Below are 13771 nucleotides of genomic sequence, written 5' to 3'. Positions count from 1 at the left end.
TTCTATCATTGTTACCATTTTAGTTTCATCAACTTAATCAACCTTACTTAAAGAGCATTACTCATTTTTAATTGTGTTTGTTGCTTCTTTAAGATCATAGATATACAACAAACTATCCATTAATCTTAAAAACATTGTAGTGATCATAAACAAATGTATGTTGAAAGACGAGTTGAAGAAGACACGATAAATAACAAATCTTCAAGTTGGTGCTTTTTCTCCTCTTGCGATACATAGAAATACGCAAAGTGTCTCAGCTTCTATGTCTTATGCATCTACCTTTAAGCTTTACGACAAACCCTAGAATAGGAATGGACTTGCTTCCAAAAGATTTTGATATTCCATAAATATGAGATATTAATGTTCACAAAGTTACTGTCTTGATTAAACTCTTTGACATGGAATCTCAACTTTTACGCCATTTGCCTACTTTACTTCCAAAAAAATATGTGAGAGATTCAGAAGATCCAAACTAATAAAGACCCACGGCTAAATACTATCTCATAAAATAGAAAAATAATGATTACATGCCCCAGTAATATTATTATTTTCTAAATAGTTGGCGGTCGGTTCTAATACACATAAATTTTATTATTATTATTATTATTATTGTTGTTGTTGTTGTTGTTATTGTTGTTGTTGTTGTTGTTGTTGTTGTTGTTGTTGTTAAAGAACTGAATAAAGAACAAAAAAGAGACCAACAAACATTTCAAACATAGGTCATTGAGTTATGATAAATTATTGTATTATTTTATTAAGAAATCTCCATGGAGACGAGAGACATTATTGAAGGTGACAAAGAACAAGAAAGCCATCTAGTCCAGGAACATAGTTGTTGTTTTTTTTAAGGGAGAATTTCAATTTGTCCCTATTGAAATATTATATACCACTTCTTCCTCTACAGTCTTCATAATAATCAATAACCCCATGACAACATAGTTTTATAATATTAGTTTATTTTTAATTATATTCATATTAATTATATGAATTAAATAAATCTTATTAATGAATAAAAAATTAATAAAATGATATTTTTCTTATACTTTTATTAATTTTTAAATATTTCTTATAATAAATATATGTTTTATATTTTTAAGTTAATTATCAAACAAATGGCCCATTTAGCCTTGTTTTTCTTTAAATATTGGGTGCCAATAGGTTATTGGCTATTATGAAAAATATAGGGGGTAAACGGTATATATTGATTTCAGTATGAGAGAAATAGACAATCTCCCTTTATTAATTGCAAACAAATCTTCTCTCTATCTATGTGAATGAGATTTAAACTCAAGACCTCTTGAACTCTTGTTCTGAATCTAAGAATTTTTATTGAATAAATTATCTGACCCCCACAATTATTGTATAACAAATATTGTATTTTTTTTTATGGGGAATATTAATATCAGTGGTAATTTGCATTTTTTTCCTTGTTCTAATTTAATCTTTGGATGATAAAATTCAATGATAAAAAAGAAAAAATTGAAAAGACGAATTAAAGTAACACGAAAGAAAAACAAAAGGGAGAAATTGAGGGGCATATTACCCTCAACAAATTGGATAAGGATTTTCTCTTTATTATTATTATTTTAACTTCTAGTCTCTCCTAATTAAATGAGCGGCTAAGATTGATTCTTATATTTTAATGTTGATAATCAAGATAGCTTTCACTTTATTTATAAATAAGCCACTTTTTTAATTAGATTTGAAAAACAAAGAGAAAGTATAGAAGAAAAAACAAGTAGAGGTCCCGACATGTTTTTCTCAAAATGAGGAGTCCAATAACGCTAGTTATAAAATATTCTAACTAGGTAGTTTTTACTTTTTATATATATCTTTAGTGAGGAGATCCAGTGAGGATATCAATAAAATTTAAAAAAAAAAAAACTTATTTTAATAGATTAGAAATTATTTTTTTTGTCTATTTATATACAAAAATGTGTGTTTTTTTTATTTTTTATTGACATCCTTATTAGTGAATGTACATATATAGATATATATATGTATATGTATATGAATGTGTGTATGTGTATCTATGTGTACGTGTATATGTATATGTGTACGTGTATATGTATATGTGTGTGTGTGTGTGTGTGTGTGTGTGTGTGTGTGTGTGTTATATAAAATGAGAGTCCATAGTTGAATTCAACGAGGAGTGGCCGGGCCATGGAATCTCAATCCCTTTCAGGACAAATCTGTATAAATAAACAAGATTACTGAACTTTCTTGAAGATCGAAAAGACTCTATCATAATAGCTCAAGTTCCGAAGTTGGTAAGGGTATCCTTCAAAGTTCAAATCCTGTAATTAGTTCTATATATCTTGTTCTGTAATTAGTTATATATTTCTTGTTCTCTGATCTAAAGCCATGGAGAGCTCAAGCTCAAAGCCACATGCAGTACTACTAGCAAGTCCCGGCGTGGGCCACGTCATTCCCGTCTTAGAGCTCGGTAAACGCCTTGTCACTCTCTACAACTTCGACGTAACAATCTTTGTTGTTGCCTCTCAAACATCAGCCGCAGAATCAAAAATCCTCCAGTCAGCCATGAGTTCAAAGCTTTGCCACGTCATCGAAATCCCAGCACCAGATATCTCCGGCCTCGTTGACCCAGACGCTGCAGTGGTTACAATAATTTCAGTAATCATGCGCGAAATAAAGCCAGCTTTCCGCTCTGCAATATCTGCTCTGAAGACTACCCCGACTGCTCTGATCGTGGACCTCTTTGGAACTGAATCTTTGGCGATTGCTGAAGAGCTTCAGATTCCTAAATACGTGTACGTGGGCACCAATGCTTGGTGTGTTGCACTCTTTGTTTATGCTCCAACTCTAGATAAGACAGTGCAAGGACAGTATGTTGTTCAAAACGAGTCGTTTAACATCCCGGGTTGCAGGCCCCTTCGACCTGAAGACGTGGTTGACCCGATGTTGGACCGGACTAATCAACAATACTTTGAATATGTGCGCATTGGTGAGGAAATCCCATTGAGTGATGGGATTTTGGTTAACACGTGGGAGGATTTGCAGCCAACAGCACTGACAGCACTAAGAGATGATAAATCTTTGGGCCGAATCACCAAGGTTCCGATTTATACGGTTGGCCCGATAATTAGGCGGCTAGGACCGGCGGGTTCATGGAACGAGTTGTTTGATTGGCTAGACAAGCAACCAAGTGAGTCAGTGCTTTACGTATCATTTGGGAGCGGAGGCACGCTGACGTATGAGCAAATAACTGAGCTAGCTTGGGGCTTGGAGTTGAGCCAGCAGAGATTTATTTGGGTGGTGCGCCTGCCTACTGAGACAACAGGAGACGGCTCGTTTTTCACTGCAGGGAGCGGGGCCGGTGATGATGATTTATCAAGCTTGTTGCCTGATGGGTTCTTAAGCAGGACCCTCGACATTGGAGTGGTGGTTCCACAGTGGGCTCCGCAAATAGACATTTTGACCCATCCATCAGTTGGAGGGTTTCTATCACATTGCGGGTGGAATTCAACGCTAGAAAGCATAACAAATGGCGTGCCAATGATCGTCTGGCCGCTCTATTCGGAGCAGAGAATGAATGCTACAATTCTCACGGAGGAGCTGGGCGTGGCTATTCGTTCGAAGGTTTTGCCATCCAAGGGAGTTGTGGGAAGGGAAGAAATAAAGACGATGGTGAGAAGAATATTGGTGGACGAAGAAGGATATGAGATTAGGGCCAAAGTAAAAGAGCTGCAACGTAGTGCACAGAAAGCATGGACTCGTGAGAGTGGTTCCTCTTATAGTTCATTGGCTCGGCTGGCTAAGGAGTGCGGGATGATGACCAAACGCAACGCCAACGATTAATAAATTATCGATTAAATATATATATATTTGCACAGTTTGTATTTTCATCGGTGTGGCACTCGTAGTCCGTCCCTTCGTGTAACCATTATTGTGTGATGGCCTTTCACTGTTTCACTGTGTATTTCGTGCTTTGCTTACTTTGTCTCATCTTGTTTTGTTGGTTTGTAATATTCTTTTTTAAATGCAACGTCTAGAATATCAAACTCACGGCGATGTGGTGGGTTCAGAGTCAAAATTTTATGATTCACAATAAATTTATGAAAAAAATCAATCACACAAAAGTCCAAAGAGAAATGTTTACATCACCATTGAAGTCGTCTCCATGTGTTCATCTTTTTTCATTCCGTCTCATAAAGTTGAAATGCCAATCTGATTGTTTCCATTTTGATTGTTTGTATATATCCAGTGGCGGGCTAGTGACGGCCTCAGCTCCGGGGGGCCCATCCACTCCCAGCCAAGACACACGCGCGCACACCAATTAAAGTCGCCTCCCATGTGTTCTATCTTTTTTCCATCCCGTCACATAAAGTTGAAATGCCAATCTTTAATTGATAACGATAAGCGGTTCTTGAAAACTACAATTGCTCCCGTTTCAATCGTTTATAATTTTATAATTTATATATTCAGCGGCGGTCTGGTGAAGGCCTCAGCTCCGTAGGGCCCATTCACTCCCGGCCTAACATATATATAGGAACCTAGTGGGGGCCTTAGTTCTGGGGTGGCCCATCCACTCCCAGCCAACACACACATATATAAGGAGATTACTCTCCAACTAAAATTAGTATAAACCATTTATTCTTTTATAATTTTCATAATAGCTAATAACATTTCTAACACCAAATATTTAAAAGAAAAGAGGAGTAAATAAGTAATTTAACTTGAAAATATAAAATATATACTTATTATAAAAAATTATTTAAAAATTAACATAAATTATAAAAATATCATATTATTAATTTTTTATTCACTCCGAAATATATATTTTCTTATTTTTAGTACTTCAATTTTTTTAATTTTAATTTCTATTAATATAATTTATTTAATTTATAATAAATTTAGATAAAAGTGTATTTAAAAATAAAGATAATACTGTAAATTATGTTACCAAGAGGTTTATTAATTATTATGAAAACTATAGGGGTAAGCGGTATATATTGATTTTAGTATAGGAAATTGACAATCTCCCCACACATGCAAATACATACATACATATATAGAGTCGGTGCAGACACACATTAACAATCCTACATAAACATAATTTTAGGAGACGGACACTTCAGGTTTATGAGTAAATGAGGGTGATAACAATAACAAATTATGAACAGGCGTTTCGTGGGCATTAACAATGCTATTTTTCCAGTGATAGGACGATAGTTACGAAAGATGAATGATGATGGATTCTTGTTTCCATTCAATGGATTTATACAATAAGAAAAAAATAATGTACAAGTTATAGAATTAATTTGATATTATATATGCTTGATAACTACATTCTTTGGATTTACGTTCGTGTCTAGATCATATGATGTCCCTATTTAATTAACATGTCCCGGTCACCGCCCGCCATCAGTTTAGAAAAGAGGATCCCATAAAATTATTTATGTAATAATCAAAACAATCAGTAAGAACAGGTATGATTTATGAAATAAAATTTGACCCACCTGTTAAAGATAAAACTCCTAGCTGCAGGTTCCCAAAAAAACAGTTTTGCGAAAGCTTAAATCGCATAGGCTTGCCTTGATTTTGACCTCGCTTTCAAGATAACTAGAGTTAGGGTTAGTTTCAGATTATTTTGAATAATAAATAAACTGTTTTTGGTTGTGTTGACGAAATAAATTATTAAACAAAAATAATAGCTAAGTGTACAGTAAATTATTACTTTGAGTTTCAAAAGTAGAAAGTATTTATTTTTTAATGATTTTGAAAGTTTTTTTTAAAAATAAGATTAATGAATTACATAGAGAGATATAATTTTTTCAACAAAATTCAGCATACAAACTTTTTGTGCTATGACCAATGTGTCAATACACTATTAATTGAATAAAATATAAAATTTAATATAATTAATGAAGTGAAGCATGTAATTAATTTAATATGTCTTTGTTTTATTTTTTTTTTCTTTATTAATAAGCACCTCCTTTGAGAGGTCTACTTATTCAAAAAAATACGAAGTGGGCCATGTAAAAATCATTCAAGAGTTAATAAAACATTAATTTGTAAAATAAAAATTTGTACAAAGAGTTAATATATTCTTTAATGATACTGGATATTATTGCTGCAAAAGATAGATTCATTGGAAAAAAGTGCCAAAAAAAAGAAAAGAGGCTTCAATTTCAGAAGATGGCCATACCTACAGGGGTAACGTATCCCGAACATTGTTTTCTTTTTTAGTGAAACTGCTGTTAGATTTGAGGGTTTTGAATATGAAGGCCAATAAGTGGACATGTGGGCATATGTGTGAACCAGCCAAACCGGTTAATAGCAGGTAAACAAATAAAATAAAAGTATTAATTGATGGAGCATTTTTTTAATTAGAAACGAGTTAACAACTTGGATCTTATCGGGAGCTGTTCACTGTGTGGTGTTAAATAAATTTATAAAATTGAATTCTTTGTGCACAGTCATCGCGGATTTGTGCATTGATAGTCATAGTCGCATCCTTAGAAGATGTAGCAACTCTTGCTCATAGAAATCTTTATCCCTTTGCTATAAAGGATAGAGATAGTCCTTAAATAAGTTCTTATGGCAAAAAATTGGTATCAATTGTTTTTCTTTTTAATTTGAGGATTGTTTTGGCATTTTAAAATTTATGTATGGTAAAATTTGACTTTTAAGATTTATTAATTTAATGTTTTGAGTAAAATAGTGTTTGAAAGAATACTTTGGAGTGCAATTATGAATAGCCCTGCCGCACCTGATAGTAAATGTGGCATGCTTGAGATCTGTAATGTCTCGATTAGTGAACAATGTAATATAGTCGGTTTTTTTTTATTACATGAAACTATTGCTCAAACTACAACTCATATTACATGAGACTATAACTGATATTTACAAATCAGATTATTACTGGGACCAACTTACATCAATGCTAATGGAGCGCTGCCCAGATTTTAACCCTCACAAATATTCGAAGGATATCTACTCCTCATACTTGGATAACGGAAAAGACTGCCTTCACTCAAATTTAATTGAGGAAGGAAATACCCCCACAATGCATTTGTGGGGTTCGAACTGCTACCCTCCAACTTGGAGGGCAGCAGCTCTGACCACTCGACCAAAGGCCGAGTGGCTAATGGAATATAGTCGGTTAAGTGAGTAAACTAGCGTCAATTTCATCTTATTTATGTTTAGTCAATTGTTTGAATATTATTGTTCTGGTTTGATATTTATTGAAGAATAAAGACTTAGGTAACCTTTACTTTTTAGTCTAAAATCTGAATGATCTGAATATAAATAAGTTAATAACATATTTATTTTTTTTAATATTTGAATCTAAGTAATATCTTGTTTGTTTTTATTAAAAAATTAAATATTTTTTTTGAGATTTACGTCTTTATAAATTAAAACAAAAAAAGATATTAATTTATTAGTTCAGAAAATAAATGTATTTAGAGGTACTTTTTTGCTATAATATTTACTTTTCATTTAATCTTTTCTCATTCAGATAAAAGTTATAAAAATTTACTTTATCTATTCAAATATAAATATTTGAAAATCATACTTAAGTTATATAGAACAAATTAATAAATAAATTTAAAAAATTAAAATTAATAAAATTTTAAAATTCAGACGATTGACAAGCAAACCCTTAATGTAGTCTTTTATTTAGTCTTAAATTTTATCCTTACAATAATTAGTCCGGGACTTGTTCTCTCCGTTTTGTTTAAAACAATATTAATTACTACGCCATTAGATGGCTAAATTGGTCAGAAGTTTTTCGTAATATATGCTATTGGTCTCTCAAACGAAAACTTTTGTTAAGCAATTAAAGAAGTATTTGCCTTGACATTGTCTCGGCCATATATATAATAGATTCCTTTTCTTAAATCGATCTATTACTTCGCCGGTTACTTCCAGATTATTTTTTTGACAAAAAAAATTTGCGCATCGAACTTAAATCTTGTTGAAGTAAATCTTTGAAGAAACAGATCTCTTTCAACCTTTTTAATTGTTTTAGGAAATTTTTCATTTAGTTCTCTTACCATTTAATCTAAATTTTCACAAATAAAATTACTAAAAAAAACTTTGAGGAAGAGAGAGAAACAAAAAAAAAAAGAATATATAATAAAGGAAAGAGGAGAAATCCGAAATATATTAGAGGTTATACAACTAATCAATACATGTATGATATATGTAATTAAATTTAATATAACCACCATTTGTATGGTGGTTTTTTAAAAATAAATACACACATATTATAATATTATTTATTTATTGTATGATTAATATAATATTTCTAATATATTATAAAATTTCTTAAGAAAGAGAGAGGTAAAAATTAATTATACGTGGGTCCTTAATTTTATTAATTACATTTAAAAACACAATAACTCATATCTTAAAGTTGATCGTCAGATGAGAAGAAGAAGAAGAAGAAGAAGAAAGGGGTTTCAGAACCTATTCAACCCACGAGTTCTATCATCAGTCATGACCAATTCCTTGTTTTATAGGGTAATTTTTACCAAATTTTAATAGAGAAACTAAAACGTCTCCGTTGTCTTTAAATCATGCCAGCAGAGTTTTAACCGATTTGTGACGTGCGAAAGATATGACTTGTATATTTAATTATATGGGGACTCTGTCAAGCCACTGCTGTTGGTTTTTTTTTTTTTCCCTTCTTTTCTCTTTCTCTATCTCCAAATGGTCGTTTCGTTTCTCTCAAGCGACCAAAGGAGACCGGGACCTTAAGTTACGATAAATAGGAACTTAATCAATAATTTTTTTTCTTCTATATTTTACCAATAACAGTCAAATATGGAGAACCCAGACCATAGTTTTCTTTCAGTTAATATCTTCTAGTTGTTAGACTCTAACGCCCTGTTGGGAGTATCGGTAAACTTTTATAATTAGAAATTTAGGTACTCAGGATAAATTATACAGTTGCCTCCACCATGAGCAGCCCCAATCTTCAATATAATTTCACTTTTTTACTGCATTAGTGTCTCTTTTTGTTGGGTGCTTACTTTTGGTCTAAAATTTTAAAATTTCTCCGGCCGACTTGCATTAGCATTTGTAATAATATATAGTTTTTTTTTTTTTTCAAACGGATGTGACAATATATAGTTGATGGGGGTAATAACTACTTTTAATATCTTGGTATGTATGAGTTTCATTAAATTTTCAGTCAGCTAGCTCCTCATTATCTATTATAAATAACTGCAGTCCCTAATACAATGTCATGATATTTATAAATGAAAGAATTGGAGAACAAGAAAATTTGAAACTGCTCTTTTATCTACCAGCAACAACTATTAGAATATGACAATTATCATTAGTTGACTTTCATTGGAGTTTAGCACAGATTGAATTCTTAATAAGGCGGCTGACAAAATATTTGTTTATTAAACGATCGACTGGCCTCCCTCAATTGGGGACGCGGGCATTTATTTAAATTCTTTTAATCAAGATTGGATTAACCAATATTATGCAAGTATCCAGAGAAGAGGCACCGATGATTTTATTTATTTATTTATTTATTTTTCGATAAGCTTCTTTGGATGGTTGAGAAACTAATTTCTTATTTTTTTAATCATAATCCCCTACATTTGTTTCTAATCCTAATTAGTTAAATTCTTTAATTAGTATTCTCTCGATTAGTTGGCTAAAAATTGTGAATAAAGGACAGCTCCAATCTCTCAAGTTCAAGGACCAATGGAAAAGACGATTGCCTAGCTAGCTCGCAAGAAATAACAGGCCTAAAAAGGTTTCACAAGGTCAAATTACATAGACTGAAAAAAGAAAATTGTTATACTAATATTATTTTTAGCATCCTGAATCACATTTCCCTATTTTTTAAGGACCAACCTCTGGGTGCTTTGTCACTGACTTTCGTATTTTAATAATATAATTTGCTTCTTCCATGAGTTTCCGTCGTATTAAATGTATAACTGTTCTGATCAACAAATTCAAATTATTGTCTAGAAACACTCTGGCGGAATCGGATGTTTCCGTAATCTTATTTTTGACTTTCATTATAAAATACGAGATTTAAAATAATTAAAATATCAATGACGCCAAGGAGGCGCCCGTAACTGTTAATCGATTGGGAGGAATCTCTCATTAATTAAATTGTGTACATTATTTATATATTGAGTGTATGTATTATCAACTAATGTAATCATGTTTATATATGAAATACGACAGCTAGCTGCTAAGTTATATTAACTATAATTTACAACTGATTTAAAATTATTTTCTAAATTGTTTGAACGACAACAGCTTAATTAGAGCTATAAAGAAATTATTTTTGTGTTGTTGTATGTTATCACTAATGTTATGATTTTGATTGATTGTACATTCACTCAGTATAGCTCAGGCTCTCTCTATCAAAGGTTGACATTATTGCCTACTTGCCTAAAGTGATCTCACTTCAGCTGTTCAACATAAATTTTCGATGAATATCTTCCTTTTTCAAAATTATCTCTCATAAGGCACCATAATCAAATTGTTCAAATTGTCCAAGGTTTGAGTTTATTTTTTTGTATGAAATCTACATGTGTTTGAATTTAGCCGAAATTTAAATAGATTTGAATGGAAATGTTTAAATAGTATGTATGTTTTTCTTTTTTAATATCTGATTAAAAAAATTAAAAAATTAGTAGTTTGACATAATATCCTTTGAAGTGGTACATATATTTGCTCTTCATAATATATAAATTTAACAAGTTAATTAGTTTGATAGTATTATTTTTATTTCTTTATTTAATTTTGTAATAAAAGATGTAATTATATTATCAACTTTCATTATAAAGTCAACATCGTTGTTTTAGTTTTAATTCATTACAATAAACATAATCTGATTTTTTTTAACATTTTGGTTTAGTTAATGTTACCACGTGAATAAAAATTTAAAGCACTTAAGAAAAATAAATTCAAGGATAATAAAAAAAATCATGAATTATTAAGGGTATTCTTGAGATTTGAGATTTAAAATTAAAATTTCCATTTAGATTTCATACTTCAAATAAAAGTGGACTTTTCCTACTTTTTCTATTCAAATAAAATTGTTTGACAATAAGTAATAGGTTAAGGAAACAAACAAATCTAAAATAAGTAAATGTTTGAAAAAAAAGAGAGGATAAATTCAGACTTTATAATTAAAAACAAACAGCACCTAAATTTTGATTTTCTTTATAAAGGTTTTGCTATTATCCAAAAAAAATTATTAAACACAGATTTCTTAATCTAAAAGTTAATTTATTTACACAAGTAATTAACATTCCTTCTAAATTAAACATTATAATTAATTAAAAGTCATTGCTTATTGCGTGTTATTCTTTGCATATTAAGGTTGCAAACTTTTTCTTTTATGTATAAAAGATAGGAGGGAAGGTAAAGCTGAAAATTAATTTTTAAGCCTCCTACCATAAAAAAGATAGGAGGGAGGGTAAAGCTCAAAATTAATTTTTAAGCCTCCTACCATAAAAAAGATAGGAGGGAGGGTAAAGCTCAAAATTAATTTTTAAGCCTCCTACCTTTTGAGTGATCGGTTAAATAAAAATTTATTTAAAATTACTCAAACAAGCCAGTGAGGACAACTAAGGTTATAAACTTCCTATCGACAATTCGTATCAAATAAATAAATCCTTTTTTATTTACTTTTACTGTTAAAATTTTCGCCGTAAGATTTTATTACCTTTTCAGCCGGCCCTAAATAAAAGCCATAAAATTCCAACTATAAAAACTACAGAAGTTTGGTTTGGCTTGTTTTGTTTTTTAAATGTCTAATGAACAATACAGCGTTCACTCTATACAGTACAAGTGATGAGCCGCGACATCTTAGACTTTCCCTATAAATACCTTGCCTAAGTTTCTGCATCTAAAACGAGGCCATTCCAAATTAACCCTTCTTCCAAACTGTACTACTGCATCTTCTGAAAGTAATAATTTCGAGTTAGCTAGCTAGCTGTTGCATTACATAATCCAATGCAAACCACAAAAACTCACGTAGCCCTACTGGCTAGCCCTGGCATGGGGCATCTCATCCCAGTCCTCGAGCTAGGCAAACGCTTTGCCACTCAGAATGACTTCCAAGTCACAATCTTTGTCGTGGCAACTGATACTTCTACTGTTCAGTCCCAGCTACGCAACTTACCAAACCCTCATCTGTTTAACATCGTCTCACTTCCGCCCGTTGACATCTCCGCCCTCCTTGACGCCGATGCATCAATAGTTATCAAAATTATCTTCATGATGCGTGAGTCCTTACCAGCCCTACGGTCTTCAATCTCCACATTGAAGCCTCGTCCAACAGCTCTGTTCGCTGACTTGTTTGGAACAGAAGCCTTTCAAATCGCTGATGAGTTCGAAATGTTGAAGTACGTGTACATTGCTTCTAATGCATGGTTTCTTGCAGCGACAATATATTTTCCGACCATCGACAAGAGGCTGCAAGAAGAGCACTATGGCCGGAAACAGCCGCTGATGATTCCAGGTTGCAGATCGGTTCGGTTTCAGGACACCCTTGATGCATTTACGGACCCCAAGGATCAGTTGTTTGACGAGTACTTACGTATAGGGCTTGAGATGGTAACAGCTGATGGAATTTTGGTCAACACATGGGAGGATTTGGAACCCACAACACTTGCTTCCCTGAGAGATGGAATCAGCAAGCTACTGCCCATTTATCCAATTGGTCCGATGGTTAGAACAATGGGATCATCGCATATGTCGGAGAATTCAAGCCTATTGGAATGGCTGGACATGCAACCTACTGAATCAGTAATTTACGTGTCCTTTGGTAGTGGTGGCACCCTCTCAGCCAATCAAATGATCGAGGTGGCGTGGGGACTGGAGCTAAGTCAACAGAGATTTATTTGGGTGGTACGCCCTCCCATGGACAATGATGTGTCCGGATCTTTTTTCAAAGTAGGGGATGGATCATCCGATGGCACGCCAGATTACTTGCCAGATGGGTTCTTGACACGTAATGCAAAAATGGGATTGGTGGTCCCAGACTGGGCCCCACAAGCGGAGATTCTGGGTCATGCGTCAGTTGGGGGATTTTTATCTCATTGCGGGTGGAATTCAACTCTCGAGAGCATCGTCAATGGGGTACCACTGATCGTATGGCCACTGTATGCCGAGCAAAAAATGAACGCTACCATGCTAGCAGAGGAGCTAGGGGTGGCCGTCCGACCAAATGAGATGCCAACAGAAAATTTAGTGAAGAGGGAGGAGATAGAGATGATGGTGAGAAGGATCTTGGTGGACAAAGAAGGGCAAGCACTAAGAAGTAGAGTCAAGGAACTAAAACACAGCGCAAAAAAGGCTTCTACCAAGGGTGGTTCCTCATACAATGCACTGTCGCAAGTTGCAAAACAATGCGAGATGAGCTTGCAAGGCTTAATGGCCAAGGTCATGGGTGCATGAATAATCAAAATAATTATTAATGTTGCTTATTGTTGTGCTAGCTATTATACATACACGCTGTTCTGTTTGAGCTTCCCATTATCACTCCAGGGCTTGTGTTTCTATTCAATTAGGATGTATGTATGAAATTAATGAAATACAAAATGTATTATCTATATTCATCTTATTTCTTCAGACGAAAACTGTTTATTTTTCTCAGTAGATAATCACGAGTCAGCAGAGCTGATAGCCAAATGGTTGTGCAAAACCGACGTTATTTAAAAGAGAAAAAAAAAAGGGGGGGAAATAGACATATTTTTTTTTATTAATTAAATATAAACATACGTTAGCACCACCAATACACTATATTAATTACAATAAT

General features: G+C 32.9%; 2 protein-coding genes across 2 annotated transcripts; both read left to right on the top strand.

Moving 5' to 3' along the window:
• The first annotated feature begins 2170 nt into the window (after positions 1 to 2170).
• On the top strand, positions 2171 to 4111 carry LOC18037215 (anthocyanidin 3-O-glucosyltransferase 5). Its single transcript, XM_024180706.1, has 2 exons — positions 2171 to 2270; positions 2363 to 4111. Exon 2 carries the CDS (start codon positions 2365 to 2367, stop codon positions 3817 to 3819), a length of 1455 nt encoding a protein of 484 aa, XP_024036474.1. The 5' UTR covers positions 2171 to 2270; positions 2363 to 2364; the 3' UTR covers positions 3820 to 4111.
• Positions 4112 to 11964: 7853 nt separating this feature from the next.
• Positions 11965 to 13410, top strand: LOC18037206 (anthocyanidin 3-O-glucosyltransferase 5). The gene has a single exon (XM_006425669.1). It carries the CDS (start codon positions 11965 to 11967, stop codon positions 13408 to 13410), a length of 1446 nt encoding a protein of 481 aa, XP_006425732.1.
• Positions 13411 to 13771: the final 361 nt, after the last annotated feature.

This window comes from Citrus clementina, unplaced genomic scaffold (genome assembly GCF_000493195.1).
Source record: "Citrus clementina cultivar Clemenules unplaced genomic scaffold, Citrus_clementina_v1.0 scaffold_7, whole genome shotgun sequence".
NCBI classification, from domain to species: Eukaryota; Viridiplantae; Streptophyta; class Magnoliopsida; order Sapindales; family Rutaceae; genus Citrus; species Citrus x clementina.
The sequence above is the reverse complement of the archived record's forward strand: the minus strand, read 5'-3'. Positions and strand labels throughout refer to the sequence as shown.